Below are 20,200 nucleotides of genomic sequence, written 5' to 3'. Positions count from 1 at the left end.
GTCCACTAAATCAAACAAGTCAATCTGGCGCGTTCCCGGTGATTTGAGCATGCGCAATGCGCCGTTTATGCTGAAGGGAGCTTTATCAGTTAGGAAACAAAAACAACCTCTCAGTATCATAGCGGTTCTTGTATGCGGCGGACCAGTGTGTGCATTCTCTTAAACGCTCCAACCGCGTACAAGAACCGCTATGATACTGAGCGGTTATTTTTTATTCCTAACTGATAAAGCCCCCTTTAGCATAAACGGTGCATTGCACATGCTCAAATCACAGGGAATGTGTCAAATCTACTTGCTTGATTTAGTGAAAGATCAGGAAAACATCAGGGGTAGGAGGGCTCAGGCGTCCATTTCTAAACGGCCAAGGGGAAACTAGTAAGTACTTTAAGTACTTTAACTTCCACAGTATTTATCAATCTAAATTGGCATACAGTTTGCAGTAATAATCGTTGCACACATTATATAATTAAATTAGAAAATGTTTTGGGTTGACTGGCCCTTTAAGCAGATTGCTATTCACTGCACAGAGACATCCTGCAGATATATAAAAAAGAAGCATTCTAAAGCACAAATGATGTGCTCTAATTTGTTAGGCCATATGCCTTTCCTTTACTGACCCTAGCCTATCTACGTGTGGCTATACCATACACATTTGATTGCATAGGTTCCCTATAATATTATAGGAATTGCAGAAAATAAATCTTTCATGATAATGAAATAAGGACTTTATATTAGGAGCATCATTTAATCTTTTGTTAAGCATACATAATAGAGAGAGTTTAATATATTTCTGTACAAATCTACATAAAATATGAATATTAACCTTGCAGTTTCAAGATAGATTATTTATGTTAAAAATCACAGATTACATAAATATGTAGTGGGAAATACAAATTAAAATACAAAAAACAACAGTATTTCCCAATGCATTATCTACACAATTTAAATATCATGGAACACAAAGAATTTAAAAACCATCTCTATACGCATCAAATTTCACCACAATAATAACTATAAATGAGATTCATGGGAAGGGCAATTCAGTTCATTATTATCCCCTATTCCATGTTATTACCATATAGAGTGCAAAAGAAAAGAAAAAGATACACACGAACTAGAACAGATTAAAAGATAAATCAGATGTAAGTATTTTTTGGGCATTCGAGGGCACAAAAACGATAATGTTAACATATACAGTATATGTATATATAGATAGTTAAAGAGCGAAATGTCAACATTTGCCCCTCCCCTTTTGGACAACTGTGGAGCAACATCTGAGAGTGAGGAACACTTACTTAGTGCTCCTTTAAGAGAAAGCACATCAGCACCATATAAAAAGATAGTCAACAGAATATTTTGTGCAAATATGTCAACAGTATTAAATACAGACACACACAAATAAAACATACCACATAGTAACTCCCGGACTTATTTATAGATACTAGACTGTACATAAAAATCTGCTACTCACATACATATTGGAGCACACAAATTAACACAATCCTATATACACACAGAGAAGTGAATTAAATAAAACTCAAATAAATACTGTACACAGATCAGAATTTAGAATAACTGGATCATTTCATATAGGTGGAGAACTGAAGAATTCTATGCCTTCTTGAACACATTCCAATAAGGCTGGTTACCCTCGAGACTCAAGGGACCTACAATGGAAAAATCACAGAACCAGGAAACAGAATTAACAGGATAACAGGAGTAACAGCAATGAACTACAGCCGTAACAAATATAAATTGATGCTATTCATTTAAAAATTGTAATTTAAAACACAGAGATTTTACTTTGTTCAAAAATAATGAGCTAGTTTTTTTATTTTATTTAAAAAAGTGAAAATTATTTGTAAACATATTAAAATGTATTTAAAGGGATATTACATAGTCTGTTTCATTGTTGTAATAATAAAAGAGCTAAGCAGTAGTATATTACTTAAAGGGACACTGAACCCAAATTTTTCTTTTGTGATTCAGACAGAGCATGAAATTTTAAGCAACTTTCTAATTTACTCCTATTATCAAATTTTCTTCATTCTCTTTGAATCTTTATTTGAAATGCAAGAATGTAAGTTTAGATGCCGGAACATTTTTGGTGAACAACCTAGGTTGTCCTTGCTGATTGGTGGATAAATTCATCCACCAATCAAAAACTGCTGTCCAGAGTTCTGAACCAAGAAAAAAGCTTAGATGCCTTCTTTTTTATATAAAGATAGCAAGAGAACGAAGAAACATTTATAATAGGAGTAAATTAGAAAGTTGCTTAAAATTGCATGCTCTATCTGAATCACGGAAGAAAATGTTTGGGTTCAGTGTCCCTTTAACAAAAATTATTGCAATATGTATTCATCAGTCTAAATATCTTTTTTTTTAAACTTCATTTGTGCAATGTCCATTACTTCCTGTCACAGCCCTACAATGAGGCTGTGGTCTCTACAGGAAGTATATCTAGCATGATGTCATAAAACTTACAGAGCTTGTTTAGTATTAAGTGATTAGACTAGATAAACAGGGAGTCAAATTTGTTCATGCTCAGAACTGTCAGAATGAAACTTAAGTTTAAAAAATGTTCCACTCTTATCACCCTGGGAGCGGGGGCTACAGTGGGAAATTCTTAAGTGCTAATTTTGCAAGAAAACAAGTAAGGTGTTTGCCGTTTTTTAAATAATCTGTTTTATTTTAGGTTTACTTTGATTTGATGCCTTTAAAAAGGCATAAAGGTTTGATTACAACAATCTTGGTTAATCCACAGCCGATGATTAAGTGGAAGTTTATTTTTAAAAGGGACTTTTTATAATAAGAATGTGTTTCACATATCATTTAATTATTATTATGTAACATCAAAGAAGTTTATTGTTTGGAACTGCTATTCTTAAACCACATGAACATGTCTCTGCCACACAAAGCCATATCTAATCATGTGATAAAGTGTGTCCATCTCTTTGGACCTGATAGTGTTGTAGATTAAACGTAAACACATTTAATATAAAAATTTAAATCTCACAAACCAACAAGCATTAAACAACAGAGCTGCATTACAATCTATCAGCGTTCCACTCCGTCTTCACTATAGCTCCAGCGTTCCAATGTGTCACCACCCTGGTCTCTGCTGATCCCTGAGCTGATTCCCCACTGCACACTTTTAGACCAATTCTGCACAGCTGAGCATAACCCCAACACATTTCCTGACCTTCCCTGGTCACTTTCTCAAGAGGCGAATGCTTATTAAAAAGTGTTTAATATACTACACTATCGCATCCCACTTGGGTGTTTGAGTTCTATCGTTCTACAGGCCCATATGGACAAGTTTTATACAAACTATGCGTACACTTGTTGTAAGCCTTAATGAAGCACTCCAGAAAATATAACAATTAAAAGCATGTGTAACGTAAGTGTTATTGTTATGCTACTTTGAAGTTATTGCTATTTCACAACCCAATTACATCACGTGTTATGAGTCCACTGTTTAAGGATATCTCATAACACAGGTAAGGGATTACTTGGCACATCTTGAAAAAAGGTTATCCGTTTTATGGCTACAAATAATGATATCATATTTTTGATCCTTAAACAAAAGGTGAAAAAGAGCAAGGCTTCTCTTCCTTACGTGTAACTGTTCTGCTGCTGACGACGACGAGCTGTCCTCATTTTTTCAAACCTAGCTTCCATCTCCTCCAGCACTTTGGGAGTGTAGCGCACAACCAGCTTCACTGTCCCCTGTGCTGCTTTGAGAAGCTCAACAGCTTTTTCGTGCTGCTCACCTTCCACGCTCTATAAAAATGAAAGCTCATGATGGTAATATTGTCTTCTGAACAAGAATAGTCCACTATAAACCAATGAGAAGTATTTGCTTTTACTAGTACCATTAGAAACACTGCCAGCTCACTAAACTACAAATAGTGGGACAGTAAATAAATACAATTATAGTTATGACAATTTAAGGGACAGTATAACCTGAACTTAAGGGACAGTAGAACCTGAAAATCTGATTAATAACCAGGATGTAGTATGTCTTAAAGGGATAGTAAACCCCAAAATTTTATTTTATGATTCAGATAGAACATACAATATTAAACAACTTTTAAATTTACTTTGATTATCAACTTTTCTTCATTCTCTTGTTATCCATTGCTGACGGAACAGCATTGCACTACTGGCAGCTAGCTGAAGACATCTAGTTATCCAATCACAAGAGACAAATGTGTGCAGGCACCGATTAGCAGCAGATCCCACTAGTGTATGATATGTGCATATTCATTTTTTTCACAAGGGATACTAAGAGAACAAAGCACATTTGAAAATAGAAGTGAATTTAAAAGTGTCTTAAAATGACCGGCTCTATCTGAATCATGCAAGTTTAATTGTGACTTTCCTATCCCTTTAAATAATGAAGCAAATATATTTTATATATTGTTTTTCATAATATTCACAATGTCTTGTATGCGGTGAGACACTTCCAGATGAGTCCATGGTACCACGTTAAAATAAGACATCTCAATACTAAACATTCATTGCTGTTAAATTTATCATTTTTATTATAAAAATATATATTGTAATATAATTTGAATATAGTCAAATGTAGTGTAAACTGTCAAATACTATAAATGTACAGTAAATTACATGACAGTCCAGCATTAAAAGGACATTGTACTGTAACATTGATTTCACATTAATTTGTTTCCAATGACTTGTTATACCAGCTGCAGAGAATAAAATATATCAGAAATTGATCACTTAGGTTTATTTTTGTAAATTAAATAACTGTTTTGCTGGAAACGCAACCTATTTAAATGGGGTGAGCTTACAGAAAGAGCAAACATGCACATATTATCTATTTCTATATACACACATGCCTCCTTATCTTATCTCTTTATATATACACAAAAGTTGATACTTATAGTGTCATTGAAAACTAACACTAGTCACATCCACCCGCCAACTGAGCTGCTGCTGGTGATTCTTTTATAATTCAACCTCATACTGTTTTATATCCTATTAAATAATCAACATTTTCTTTATGATACCTGCCCTCTTTAAATGTAAAGTATATTGATTTACACAGAATGTTGTGAACATTTCAGTCGCAAACAATTTCACACAGAAAACTGAACATGTAAGTCACTTACCACTCCATTAACTGATAGCAGCTGATCACCCCGTTTGAGGCCTCCATGGCGATCGGCTACGCCTCCAGGAATGATTCGGGAAATATATATGGGGGAGTTCTGCTCTTTGCCACCCATGATATTAAAACCCAGACCTTCATCGGTTTTAGGAAGCTCTACGACTCTAGGGTGGGCATGACCTTCACTTGCTGCAAAAGCTGCAACTGTAGCCTAGAGGGAATAAAATAATTATATATAAAATTAAATATAAACTAACAGCACCAAAGATTTAGTCATTTTCATGCCCTCTTTTTACTGCCTCTCGTTAAGAATTATAGGCAGAAAAAAAGTGCACGGAGATTGATAAATGTTAAATATAATCAAAAAAGTTTGAAAAATAAGAAGAAATAAAGAAAACAAAGAAGCAGAAACCAAGAAAAAAGCAAATCTTATCCAGCACTACGACAAAATGTAGCAGTTGAAATCACATTCCTAAGGGTCTACGTGATTCAATAAAACAAAGTCAACATGCTGACAATAAATACAATTGTTTCAAACCAGTAAGATTAATATTTAATTCATCAATTAATTTATATAACAAAATTTCCCTACTTGCAACAAACACGTCATCATAAATATAGAGTCCCAGTGTATGGGGGATCCCCAGAACTGATATGGTTAAGAAAGGAATCCTTAAAGAGCCTATTGTTGATGTCTGGATTTTACTGTCCCATTAACAGACAGTAGTTATGGCTTTAAAGATATATATACCAGCAATAAAATGCGATCTCAGGGATTTTAGATATCAAAAAGCCAACTTGTTTCTGGGAGGTTTACATCCTCTTTATCAGATGAAGGGGATGTAAACCTCCCCGATTCGTTAATTAAGTTTTAGCTTTTTGATATCCAGAATTCCTGAGAGTGGACTTTATTGCTGGTAAATGAGAATACATAACTGCACCCCCAAGTAAGTACCCTAATATAGACCACAGGTGTGGTCTGCTGGTCACATAAGCGAAGAGTGCTCTGGTATAATGATTTAACACTCTGATTTTTGTTTTATTCCCTTGTGATACCTGATTTTTTGCATGATAAGCTTTGTCTAGGTCTTTATATACAGAGAGTCTAATATTTTGTAACCAGTAGATTGTACTTTCTCTGGTTGCATACACTCACATTGTGTTATATGTACATAATGTGTAACCATTCATCAAATGAATGATACTGTAATGAAAGCTAACAAAAGTGCTAAACAAATATTCTGATTATTATAAGTATCCTTAAACATAAACCTGGTTTCAGAACTCAGTGTCACCTTAGTCATTATTGTTTACTCCACCCCTACCTACCTTGACAGAAACCTTTAGCTACACTTAGAGAAAGCTTGTCTAACTTATGGACCAGAGGCCGCAATATGGCCCTCCATGTTTCCAAACTAAATAGTGTGTGTATTTTAAGCGCAATCTTACAGTACTTGAGCTTAAAGTGATGGTAAATTTCAGACTATAAGAATGTTGCAATGAAAAATATATAAGTTTGCAAGTGAAACCACGTAATTATTATTATTTTTTTTTAAATTGTATATATATTTTATAATAAACGATTTATAATACTAATTGGTATTGTCTGTTCCTCTGCCCCCCTTCATTTCATCTTTTGGCTGGGCTGTGATGTATAGAACAGTTACATCCACTCTCTACATAGGTTTTCTAAGGGCTTAAAAGGGTCTGGACTTCAATATTGTCATATGACACAAACATTGATTGGATGTTCACTGAAATTGTCAACAACAAAAAAGAGAGTTAATCCAAGTGGGCCGTCATAACATTGCAATAGAAGCATTACTATAAGCACCAATTTAACCCTTTCAAATATGGATTAAACAAAAAAACATAATTTATGTAAGAACTTACCTGATAAATTCATTTCTTTCATATTAGCAAGAGTCCATGAGCTAGTGACGTATGGGATATACATTCCTACCAGGAGGGGCAAAGTTTCCCAAACCTCAAAATGCCTATAAATACACCCCTCACCACACCCACAATTCAGTTTAACGAATAGCCAAGAAGTGGGGTGATAAGAAAAAAGTGCGAAAGCATATAAAATAAGGAATTGGAATAATTGTGCTTTATAAAAAAAAATCATAACCACCCCAAAAAAAGGGCGGGCCTCATGGACTCTTGCTAATATGAAAGAAATGAATTTATCAGGTAAGTTCTTACATAAATTATGTTTTCTTTCATGTAATTAGCAAGAGTCCATGAGCTAGTGACGTATGGGATAATGATTACCCAAGATGTGGATCTTTCCACACAAGAGTCACTAGAGAGGGAGGGATAAAATAAAGACAGCCAATTCCTGCTGAAAATAATCCACACCCAAAATAAAGTTTAACGAAAAACATAAGCAGAAGATTCAAACTGAAACCGCTGCCTGAAGTACTTTTCTACCAAAAACTGCTTCAGAAGAAGAAAATACATCAAAATGGTAGAATTTAGTAAAAGTATGCAAAGAGGACCAAGTTGCTGCTTTGCAAATCTGATCAACCGAAGCTTCATTCCTAAACGCCCAGGAAGTAGAAACTGACCTAGTAGAATGAGCTGTAATTCTCTGAGGCGGAGTTTTACCCGACTCAACATAGGCAAGATGAATTAAAGATTTCAACCAAGATGCCAAAGAAATGGCAGAAGCTTTCTGGCCTTTTCTAGAACCGGAAAAGATAACAAATAGACTAGAAGTCTTTCTGAAAGATTTAGTAGCTTCAACATAATATTTCAAAGCTCTAACAACATCCAAAGAATGCAGCGATTTCTCCTTAGAATTCTTAGGATTAGGACATAATGAAGGAACCACAATTTCTCTACTAATGTTGTTGGAATTCACAACTTTAGGTAAAAATTCAAAAGAAGTTCGCAACACCGCCTTATCCTGATGAAAAATCAGAAAAGGAGACTCACAAGAAAGAGCAGATAATTCAGAAACTCTTCTGGCAGAAGAGATGGCCAAAAGGAACAAAACTTTGCAAGAAAGTAATTTAATGTCCAATGAATGCATAGGTTCAAACGGAGGAGCTTGAAGAGCCCCCAGAACCAAATTCAAACTCCAAGGAGGAGAAATTGACTTAATGACAGGTTTTATACGAACCAAAGCTTGTACAAAACAATGAATATCAGGAAGAATAGCAATCTTTCTGTGAAAAAGAACAGAAAGAGCAGAGATTTGTCCTTTCAAGGAACTTGCGGACAAACCTTTATCTAAACCATCCTGAAGAAACTGTAAAATTCTTGGAATTCTAAAAGAATGCCAAGAAAAATGATGAGAAATACACCAAGAAATATAAGTCTTCCAGACTCTATAATATATCTCTCTAGATACAGATTTACGAGCCTGTAACATAGTATTAATCACAGCGTCAGAGAAACCTCTTTGACGAAGAATCAAGCGTTCAATCTCCATACCTTTAAATTTAAGGATTTCAGATCCTGATGGAAAAAAGGACCTTGTGACAGAAGGTCTGGTCTTAACGGAAGAGTCCACGGTTGGCAAGAGGCCATCCGGACAAGATCCGCATACCAAAACCTGTGAGGCCATGCCGGAGCTACCAGCAGAACAAACAAGCATTCCTTCAGAATCTTGGAGATTACTCTTGGAAGAAGAACTAGAGGCGGAAAGATATAGGCAGGATGATACTTCCAAGGAAGTGATAATGCATCCACTGCCTCCGCCTGAGGATCCCGGGATCTGGACAGATACCTGGGAAGTTTCTTGTTTAGATGGGACGCCATCAAATCTATTTCTGGAAGTTCCCACATTTGAACGATCTGAAGAAATACCTCTGGGTGAAGAGACCATTCGCCCGGATGCAAAGTTTGGCGACTGAGATAATCCGCTTCCCAATTGTCTACACCTGGGATATGAACCGCAGAGATTAGACAGGAGCTAGATTCCGCCCAAACCAAAATTCGAGATACTTCTTTCATAGCCAGAGGACTGTGAGTTCCTCCTAGATGATTGATGTATGCCACAGTTGTGACATTGTCTGTCTGAAAACAAATGAACGATTCTCTCTTCAGAAGAGGCCAAAACTGAAGAGCTCTGAAAATTGCACGGAGTTCCAAAATATTGATCGGTAATCTCACCTCCTGAGATTCCCAAACTCCTTGTGCCGTCAGAGATCCCCACACAGCTCCCCAACCTGTGAGACTTGCATCTGTTGAAATTACAGTCCAGGTCGGAAGCACAAAAGAAGCCCCCTGAATTAAACGATGGTGATCTGTCCACCACGTTAGAGAGTGTCGAACAATCGGTTTTAAAGATATTAATTGAGATATCTTTGTGTAATCCTTGCACCATTGATTCAGCATACAAAGCTGAAGAGGTCGCATGTGAAAACGAGCAAAGGGGATCGCGTCCGATGCAGCAGTCATAAGACCTAGAATTTCCATGCATAAGGCTACCAAAGGGAATGATTGTGACTGAAGGTTTCGACAAGCTGCCATCAGTTTTAGACGCCTCTTGTCTGTTAAGGACAGAGTCATGGACACTGAATCTATTTGGAAACCCAGAAAGGTTACCCTTGTCTGAGGAATCAATGAACTTTTTGGTAAATTGATCCTCCAACCATGATCTTGAAGAAACAACACAAGTCGATTCGTATGAAATTCTGCTAAATGTAAAGACTGAGCAAGTACCAAGATATCGTCCAAATAAGGAAATACCACAATACCCTGTTCTCTGATTACAGACAGAAGGGCACCGAGAACCTTTGTAAAAATTCTTGGAGCTGTAGCAAGGCCAAACGGCAGAGCCACAAACTGGTAATGCTTGTCCAGAAAAGAGAATCTCAGGAACCGATAATGATCCGGATGAATCGGAATATGCAGATATGCATCCTGTAAATCTATTGTGGACATATAATTCCCTTGCTGAACAAAAGGCAAGATAGTCCTTACAGTTACCATCTTGAACGTTGGTATCCTTACATAACGATTCAATATTTTTAGATCCAGAACTGGTCTGAAGGAATTCTCCTTCTTTGGTACAATGAAGAGATTTGAATAAAACCCCATCCCCTGTTCCAGAACTGGAACTGGCACAATTACTCCAGTCAACTCTAGATCTGAAACACAATTCAGAAATGCTTGAGCTTTTACTGGATTTACTGGGATACGGGAAAGAAAAAATCTCTTTGCAGGAGGTCTCAACTTGAAACCAATTCTGTACCCTTCTGAAACAATGTTCTGAATCCAAAGATTGTGAACAGAAGTGATCCAAATTTCTTTGAAAAAACGTAACCTGCCCCCTACCAGCTGAGCTGGAATGAGGGCCGCACCTTCATGTGGACTTAGAAGCAGGCTTTGCCTTTCTGGCTGGCTTGGATTTATTCCAGATTGGAGATGGTTTCCAAACTGAAACTGCTCCTGAGGATGAAGGATCAGGTTTTTGTTCTTTGTTGAAACGAAAGGAACGAAAACGATTATTAGCTCTGTTTTTACCCTTAGATTTTTTATCCTGTGGTAAAAAAGTTCCTTTCCCGCCAGTAACAGTTGAAATAATAGAATCCAACTGAGAACCAAATAATTTGTTACCCTGGAAAGAAATGGAAAGTAGAGTTGATTTAGAAGCCATATCAGCATTCCAAGTCTTAAGCCATAAAGCTCTTCTAGCTAAAATAGCTAGAGACATAAACCTGACATCAACCCTGATAATATCAAAGATGGCATCACAGATAAAATTATTAGCATGCTGAAGAAGAATAATAATATCATGAGAATCATGATGTGTTACTTGTTGCGCTAAGGTTTCCAACCAAAAAGTTGAAGCTGCAGCAACATCAGCCAAAGATATAGCAGGTCTAAGAAGATTACCTGAACACAGATAAGCTTTTCTTAGAAAGGATTCAATTTTCCTATCTAAAGGATCCTTAAACGAAGTACCATCTGACGTAGGAATAGTAGTACGTTTAGCAAGGGTAGAAATAGCCCCATCAACCTTAGGGATTTTGTCCCAAAATTCTAATCTGTCAGACGGCACAGGATATAATTGCTTAAAACGTTTAGAAGGAGTAAATGAATTACCCAATTTATCCCATTCTTTGGAAATTACTGCAGAAATAGCATTAGGAACAGGAAAAACTTCTGGAATAACCACAGGAGATTTAAATACCTTATCCAAACGTTTAGAATTAGTATCAAGAGGACCAGAATCCTCTATTTCTAAAGCAATTAGAACTTCTTTAAGTAAAGAACGAATAAATTCCATTTTAAATAAATATGAAGATTTATCAGCATCAACCTCTGAGACAGAATCCTCTGAACCAGAAGAGTCATCAGAATCAGAATGATGATGTTCATTTAAAAATGAATCTGTAGGGAGAGAAGTTTTAAAAGATTTTTTACGTTTACTAGAAGGAGAAATAACAGACATAGCCTTCTTTATGGATTCAGAAACAAAATCTCTTATGTCATCAGGAACATTCTGCACCTTAGATGTTGAAGGAACTGCAACAGGCAATGGTACTTTACTAAAGGAAATATTATCTGCATTAACAAGTTTGTCATGACAATCAATACAAACAACAGCTGGAGGAATAGCTACCAAAAGTTTACAGCAGATACACTTAGCTTTGGTAGATCCAGCACTAGACAGCGATTTTCCTGTAGTATCTTCTGACTCAGATGCAACGTGAGACATCTTGCAATATGTAAGAGAAAAAACAACAACATATAAAGCAAAATTGATCAAATTCCTTAAATGACAGTTTCAGGAATGGGAAAAAATGCCAAAGAACAAGCTTCTAGCAACCAGAAGCAATGAAAAATGAGACTTAAATAATGTGGAGACAAAAGCGACGCCCATATTTTTTAGCGCCAAATAAGACGCCCACATTATTTGGCGCCTAAATGCTTTTTGGCGCCAAAAATGACGCCACATCCGGAACGCCGACATTTTTGGCGCAAAATAACGTCAAAAAATGACGCAACTTCCGGCGACACGTATGACGCCGGAAACGGAAAAGAATTTTTGCGCCAAAAAAGTCTGCGCCAAGAATGACGCAATAAAATGAAGCATTTTCAGCCCCCGCGAGCCTAACAGCCCACAGGGAAAAAAGTCAAATTTTTGAAGGTAAGAAAAAATGATTAAATCAAATGCATTATCCCAAATATGAAACTGACTGTCTGAAAATAAGGAATGTTGAACATTCTGAGTCAAGGCAAATAAATGTTTGAATACATATATTTAGAACTTTATAAACAAAGTGCCCAACCATAGCTTAGAGTGTCACAGAAAATAAGATTTACTTACCCCAGGAGACTCATCTACATGTTTGTAGAAAGCCAAACCAGTACTGAAACGAGAATCAGCAGAGGTAATGGTATATATAAGAGTATATCGTCGATCTGAAAAGGGAGGTAAGAGATGAATCTCTACGACCGATAACAGAGAACCTATGAAATAGACCCCTTAGAAGGAGATCACTGCATTCAAATAGGCAATACTCTCCTCACATCCCTCTGACATTCACTGCACGCTGAGAGGAAAACCGGGCTCCAACTTGCTGCGGAGCGCATATCAACGTAGAATCTAGCACAAACTTACTTCACCACCTCCATCGGAGGCAAAGTTTGTAAAAACTGAATTGTGGGTGTGGTGAGGGGTGTATTTATAGGCATTTTGAGGTTTGGGAAACTTTGCCCCTCCTGGTAGGAATGTATATCCCATACGTCACTAGCTCATGGACTCTTGCTAATTGCATGAAAGAAAGGTACACATATACTTTTTTTAATGGCAAAGATTAAATATATGGCATTTGATTAGTTAAGGTTTACCATCACTTTAACATAGCAATATTATATTACTCTTTACAGACCAAACCATGCCCCCACACTTCCAAACAAAAAACTTTGTGTAATAAAACTTAGGAGTAATCTTGCAGTACTATAGTCCTAAAATATCAATATTATTATAATATATATTATTTGTTATTTTATGTACAGTGCAGTTGGTTGTATGAAATAGCAATTTAAAAATATACAATAAAATCGTCCTCATCTTTCCAGGTTACAACATGGTCTGGTGAATACTATCACTAATTTCCCATGCTGCAAACATGTTTTAGGAATTGGTGTCTGTCTTTTTCATACCTTACCCTTGCAGTTGCATGAGCTCTTATTTCTGCGCTACCCGTTATATCCAGGGTGTCATACAGCTGCTCATAGACCTGCAAACAAAATGTGAGCAGGTGAATACAAAGAAGGGAAACACTATAAAGAAAGAGAATGGAGAGGGCATGTACATAAGAATGTGTGTAACTACCTGGATGTGTAATGCAAGTTGTAGTTTGTATCCCACGTCGTGCAGGCTCACAACACTAATTTGTACACATAGTCTATCTGGTATCTGGTGGACTACTGACAAAAGGAATATGGACTATAGCAACTAATCAGCAGCTAGATCGCACTAGTGCATTGGAAAAAAAGTAATTTTATAATTGAAGAGACTATAAAATTGACATGGTTTGTCTATCTGAACGATTAAGGAGAGATTAAACACTTTGAGATGGTAATATAAAATAATAAATCGTATATATATATAAAAAAACTGCAATATACCTTCATTATTTATTTTGCCTCCTTTTCCTGTAATTCCACTGTGAAATTGTGAGCTTTTGAGTTCCTGTTAGAAATGGAAGTGTAGAACACTGTTCTATTCCACACAGCCATTGGCTGCACACTCTAGTGATCTATTTATAACTGTTCCTAATTGGCCACAGCAAAGAAGGTAACCTAAGTTATAACATGGCAGCTCCCTTGTTTAATAAACACTAAAACTTTACACTTATTTTGTCAATATTTAAACAGCTAAAATGATAAATCGTATATATAAAAAAACTCTGCAATATACTTTCATTATTTATTTTGCCCCCTTTTCCTTTAATTCCATTCTGAAATAGTGAGCTTTTCCATTCCTGTTAGAAATGGAAGCGAAGAACACTGTTCTATTCCACACAGCCATTGGCTGCACACTCTAGTGACCTATTTATAACTGTTCCTAATTGGCCACAGCAAAGAAGGTAACCTAAGTTACAACATGGCAGCTCCCATTGTTTTATGGTCACTAAAACTTTATTCTTATTTTGTCAATATTTAAACAGCTAATTAATTTTTAAAAAATACATCTACATGTTATTCTCAGAGTAATCTTTTCTTTGAATACATAATTATATCTATTATTCATTTAGTGTTTAATGTCCCTTTAAAGGGACAGTCTAGGGGCGGAGCCTGGAGTGAGAGCGGAATGGCCGCATAAAGGTGAAGCTCCAGACAGCCAAGTAAGCTGACAGGCGTCTTTGAGCAGATAGCCTCATGTAAGCAGGTTATAAGAGGACCGGAGGTGAGCCCAGAAGGTCAGAGCAGAGTGAGACTTGTGGCGGTGAACCGCACACAAGACCCGGCAGGGTAACACGCTCAAGAAGTGAAACAGATACAAGGAGACGGCGGCCATGATAAAAGGCCACGTGGCGACCTGAATCAACTGTCTGCTTGCAAAGCGGTGCCGGATTAAGCCGAAAAGGGAAGAAGTGAGTAGCGGTGATCGCCGCAAGTTAATGGCGATGTTTGCCTGAGAGGGAGTGGGTGCCCACACGTGGGGCCACAAAGTAAGGGCCAATTTGATCAGCGGTAAACACCGCAAAGGTTATGGACGACCTTGCTGCAGACGGAGGTTTACAGGGAGACCCGCATCTAATATAGAAGGGTGACAGCTGCTAAGAACCAGCAGGGAGTACACTGTGGAATAATGCAAAGGGGCTGCAGGAAAAAATGATCAGATTTGACGCTTCTCATCAGTGAGTACTAAGAAGAAACACATAACAATGAATGTGACACTAAATACCTGAAGAGGGAATGTATACTACTTTGACTGCCTGCAGTTGACAGGAGGAACTGATATATATGTCTACTTCATTATGAATGACACTGAGTGTGACAACAAGGTGTACTGAAACGATTAAAAGATTGTTGCAGGGGTAATAACTGGAATCTACAAAAGAGGGACTTTGCCAGACTTCTGGGGAGCCGTGATAATGACCTCCAAAAGGAATATTAAAGCAACACCTGTTACCAAGCAGACTACGGCGCCCCTCTTTTTCAAAGCTAACAGAGGGGAGAAATCGCCAGAACAACATTCACCTCAATCAGACAGAGATGGAGAGAGTGACACAAACCCCCACGGGGGAGTGGGTCACCACGAACCCCTAACCAGAGCTGACCTGGAACAATTGGTGTCAAAACAAGACATTTCAACAAATTTTGAGAGACTTCTTGAGAAAATTGAAACACTTCAGAACACAGTCACTAGTAGTCTGACGGAGCTTAAGCAGGAAGTAGGTGAATTAGGCTCTAGAGTGGACTCTCTTGAAGAAAGCGGAGAAGCACTAGTGGAAGGTCTGAATGATATTACAACTCAAACGACAGCTCAGCAGAAGGAATTGGAGGATATACACGACAAACTCGAAGATCTCGAAAATCGCAGCCGCCGCTGCAATATACGCCTGAAAGGTGTCCCTGAATCGGTGACCCCAAAAGATCTAAATATGTATTTACTCAATCTATTCCAAGGTATTACAGGGGTTGAGGATGAAGAAAAATTCCAAATTGAAAGGGCTCACAGGGCACTCAGGCCGAAACCTAAAGGTGATGACCCGCCTAGGGATATTATAATTCGGATGCTCAGGTTCCAAGAAAAAGAAGAAATAATGGCGGCGGCACGCAGAAACCCGACATACAAGCATCAGGGCAACGTGGTCCAGTTCTTTCAGGACTTATGTCTTAGGACTCTACAGAGGAGAGGAGCACTTCGTCCATTCACAGCCCTATTGAGGAAAAATCAAGTCCCATATAGATGGGGATTCCCATTTGCCTTACACATTTCTTGGGAAAACAAAATCATTTCAATAAGGGACCAAGCAGAGATTCTAGAAACTTGCAGAAAGATGAAATTGGACCCACCATCCTTTCAACAGCAAAGACCCTCCGCAGGGGGTGAAGAGGGTAACAGAATACCAGCTCAAAGGAAGTGGTCACGGGTTCCCGAAAAGAAAAGGAAGACATGATGAGACAGAAACCTTTCTTTTTTCCTTTTCCTTTTTCTGCCTCAGTATTACAGTGTGCAGGCTGTATGGAGCTATAGGGTGCTCTGCTTTTCGGCATAGCCGTGCGGGACTTGCACGACTAGGATGGGAAGGACATGCTGGGGCAAGAGCGCCAGACAGATGAGTATTCACAGTTGTTAATGTTATGTTTTTCTTGCAGGTTGTGTTAACTATTAATGTTGGACTGTGGACTTTATTTCCGAAGGAAAATGTTATTTATTATTGAACTAAGCTGGGATATTGAAAAAGACTATATTCCTCATATCATTAAAAGGTCACTTCTAATAAGGCTTTGGAACTGACTATATTGAAATGAGCGCCATTAAGGTTCAATATAGTAGATAATTGTTTGGCTGTTTTTTATGTCTATCTTAATGTTTTATTTCAGTGAGATTGGCATATTTACTGTTTTTTCAAAATGTTTTTGTTTGTTTTTGTTTTTATTCTTCCAGGCTGGGTCTCCTAGGGGTAAATGTGATGTTCAAATTGAGGGATTAGGGATTAAAGGGGATGAGAAAGGACAGGGAGGAGAAGGTATTGTAAAATGACATCAAACAACACAATTATACTTACTCACAATGTTAGGGGGTTGAATACGGACACTAAGAGGAGAACCGCTCTAGCCCAATATCTTAGAGTTAAGGCCAAAATTATATTCCTACAAGAGACCCATTTTGTGAAGTCATCTATCCCTAAATTTTGGTCGCATCATTATCCCCATCATTTTCACTCAACTTCTGACTCGAAAAAAAGAGGGGTCACGATATTGATACATAGATCTCTTGATCTAGTAACTGATAGGGTAATTACAGATAAAGACGGACGGTATGTTATAGTGCAGGGGACAATTCAGGGCGCAAATATGACGTTATGTAATGTTTATGCCCCTAACGAGACCCAAAATGCTTTTTTTACCAAAATATCTTCTCTGCTTACACAATGGTCACAGACTAGAGTGATCCTGGCCGGGGACTTTAACGTTACATTGTCTGCTAAGGAAGGAACAGGGAAAACCACACTCACAAGCAAACAACACAGACACAATAGCATAGTTAAATCCATTAAAAACGCACTTAACGAACATAGTCTAGTGGACACATGGGAGGCGGTAGGCAGACAAGATCACGACTACACTTATTACTCCCCAGCACATAAACTTTACACCACTCTAGATTACATATATGTTAGCCAAATTATATCGCCCTCATTAGTGAGGGTGGGCACTCAAGCTTGTGTGTGGTCAGACCATTCCTTGGTCTATGCAGAACTGACGAACCTCATTGACTTCACTAGACAGCGCTCATGGACATACAATCCGGTATTATTAAGGGATCCAGAGATTTTTAGGAAGGCACAGAGGGCACTCAAGGAATATTGGGATGTGAATACTGGTTCGGTTAATAACCCACTGATGATTTGGGAGGCACATAAGCCATATATGAGAGGTCTGTTTATAAAAGAAAAGTCAATTAAAACTAAAGCGACAGCAAAATTGGTAGATAACCTACAAAGAGAAGTTGAAAACTTAGAGAGGAATCACCAACGCAACACAACCACTCACAATTATACACTACTAACGACAAAGAGGAGGGAGTTGGCAAAGATTTTAAATGACGCCTCTGTCAGGGCGGCCTTGCGGCTGAGGGCCCACTATTTTGTCTATGCCAACAAACCCGACAGATTTCTGGCATATAAATTGAGAGAAAGGAATAAATTTTTCTCCATTCCTAAGCTCTACACAGATGAGGGAGAACTCACCACACACCCACAAAAAATAACAGATAGCTTTGCAAAGTACTATGAGAAACTGTACGATGGGGACAAATTAGGATTAGGTGATATACCCACTAAGACGAGAAATTTTTTAGAAAAAGCGAAACTGCCAAAAATCACTGAGGATGACTTAGACAGTCTTAATAAAAAAATAAATAGCTCAGAGGTCTTGAAGGTAATTATGGATTTAAAATCTGGCAAGGCTGCAGGCCCTGACGGACTGACAGGGGAGTATTATAAACTTTTTAAAACAGAGCTAGTACCCCATTTAGTCAACTTCTGTAACGGGATAATGGATGGATGGGAGATACCTGGGGAGACACTCAAGGCAAAAATTATAGTGATTCCAAAAGGGGGGAAAAACAACAAGTTTTGTCAGAACTACAGGCCGATTTCCCTATTAAATCATGATATCAAAATTTTTACAAAAATAATGGCAAATAGATTAAAGGTGATTTTACCCACATTGATCCACCAAGATCAGGTGGGTTTTATACAAAATAGGGAAGCCCCAGATAACGTTAGAAGAGCTATCACTTTGATAGATTATGTGAGCGCAATGGGGACTCCAGCTCTATTCCTGTCACTAGACGCAGAAAAAGCGTTTGACAGGGTAGACTGGAGTTTCATGTTTAAAGTACTGACGGATATGGGGTTCAAGGGGACTTTTGTACAAGCTCTTAGGGGCATTTATTCTGGCCCAACAGCGATTGTAGGGGCGGCGGGTCACACTTCCAGGCAAATAACAATCCTAAATGGGACACGGCAGGGTTGCCCATTGTCGCCATTGTTGTTCGCCCTTTGCATAGAGCCACTGGCCTCTTATATTAGGAACGAGACAGACATAGCGGGAATAAGGGTGGCAGAATCAGAATATAAATTAATGTTGTTTGCGGACGACGTACTACTAACTTTGTCCAGACCCTTACATTCACTCCCACACTTATACAAAACCTTAGAAGAGTTTTCTTCAATTTCGGGGTACAAGATTAACACAACTAAGTGCGAAGCACTGCATATTTGTCTACCAGCACACACGAAAAAGACAATTGAATTAAACTTTGATATTGCGGGGGAGAAAAAACATATCACCTATCTAGGGGTCAAATTGAGCGATAGCTTATCAGACTTATACAAGTTAAACTACCTCCCAATTTACAGAGCCATTAGAGGGGACCTGGTAAAATGGAAAAAAGGGAACTTTTCATGGTATGGCAGATTGATGGCAATCAAGATGAACCTTCTCCCAAGATTAATGTATCTTTTCCGAGCTTTACCCATTGGGGTCCCAAATAAAGACCTGGAGACCTTACAAGATGACTTAGTAAAATTCTTAAGGGGGGACGGTAAGACTAGGATAGCGGCACAGGTGTTAAAACAACACAGACACTTGGGGGGAGTGGGGGTTCCAAACCTGGCTGAATACTATAGGGCCTCTAGGCTAGCTCAGTTGGTTGTAATGGGGAAGAGTGACAATGAGCTAATTTGGCCTAAGATAGAGGCAGAAATAGCAGGAAATGACAGAGCAGCAGATATCATATGGGATGAAGAGAGGCTTCTGAAAGCTAAAGAATATAAATCACCGGTTACAAGGGAGGCATTAAGCTTATGGGTGAAGACCATGAGAGGGGTACAGCTATGTAGACCAGGGTCATTGTTGAAACCCATTAAATTTCTGATACCTAGAGACTTGAGGAAGTCTGTGAGAAAATGGGAAAACAAAGGTTTGTACAGAGTGGCAGATTTCCTACAGAATTCAAAACTACTTACATATAATCAGACCAGAGACAAATTAGAGCCAGAACCCCTTCATTGGTACTTATACTTACAGGTTAGTTCATCCATACACACTTACATGTCAACACAACGGTATTCACCACCTACTGATTTGGAGAGAATGTTAGGGGCCCCATTCAGGGGGAAAAAACTGATCTCCCGAATTTACCTACTACTGCAAGGAGCGAGGGGTCGGACTAAATCACCCCTAATGGAGAAATGGGAAAGGGATATTGGCGAAGTTAGAGAGAAGGATGAATGGGAGGTCTTATTGAGGGATGCAGGAAAGGGTTTAATCAGCGCTGACCTTAGAGAGAATACTATCAAGGTGTCATTTAGATGGTATCTTACACCTACCAGAACGGCGCACTATGCGCCA

General features: G+C 38.1%; 1 protein-coding gene across 1 annotated transcript in view; it reads right to left on the bottom strand.

Moving 5' to 3' along the window:
* Window positions 1-1,062: 1,062 nt before the first annotated feature.
* Window positions 1,063-20,200, bottom strand: part of LOC128638093 (protein lin-7 homolog B) — a 40,074-nt gene continuing 20,936 nt past the window's right edge. Inside the window, exons 3-7 of the mRNA XM_053689955.1 lie at window positions 13,270-13,341; window positions 5,318-5,348; window positions 5,139-5,200; window positions 3,620-3,783; window positions 1,063-1,667 (exon numbers count right to left, since the gene is read on the bottom strand). Coding sequence (XP_053545930.1) covers window positions 1,646-1,667; window positions 3,620-3,783; window positions 5,139-5,200; window positions 5,318-5,348; window positions 13,270-13,341 — 351 coding nt within the window. The 3' untranslated portion in view covers window positions 1,063-1,645. The remainder of the gene's footprint in view (window positions 1,668-3,619; window positions 3,784-5,138; window positions 5,201-5,317; window positions 5,349-13,269; window positions 13,342-20,200) is intronic.

This window comes from Bombina bombina, chromosome 8 (assembly GCF_027579735.1).
Source record: "Bombina bombina isolate aBomBom1 chromosome 8, aBomBom1.pri, whole genome shotgun sequence".
Lineage (NCBI taxonomy): Eukaryota > Metazoa > Chordata > Amphibia > Anura > Bombinatoridae > Bombina > Bombina bombina.
Note: the sequence above shows the minus strand (reverse complement) of the source record. Positions and strands in the feature narration are given on the sequence as shown.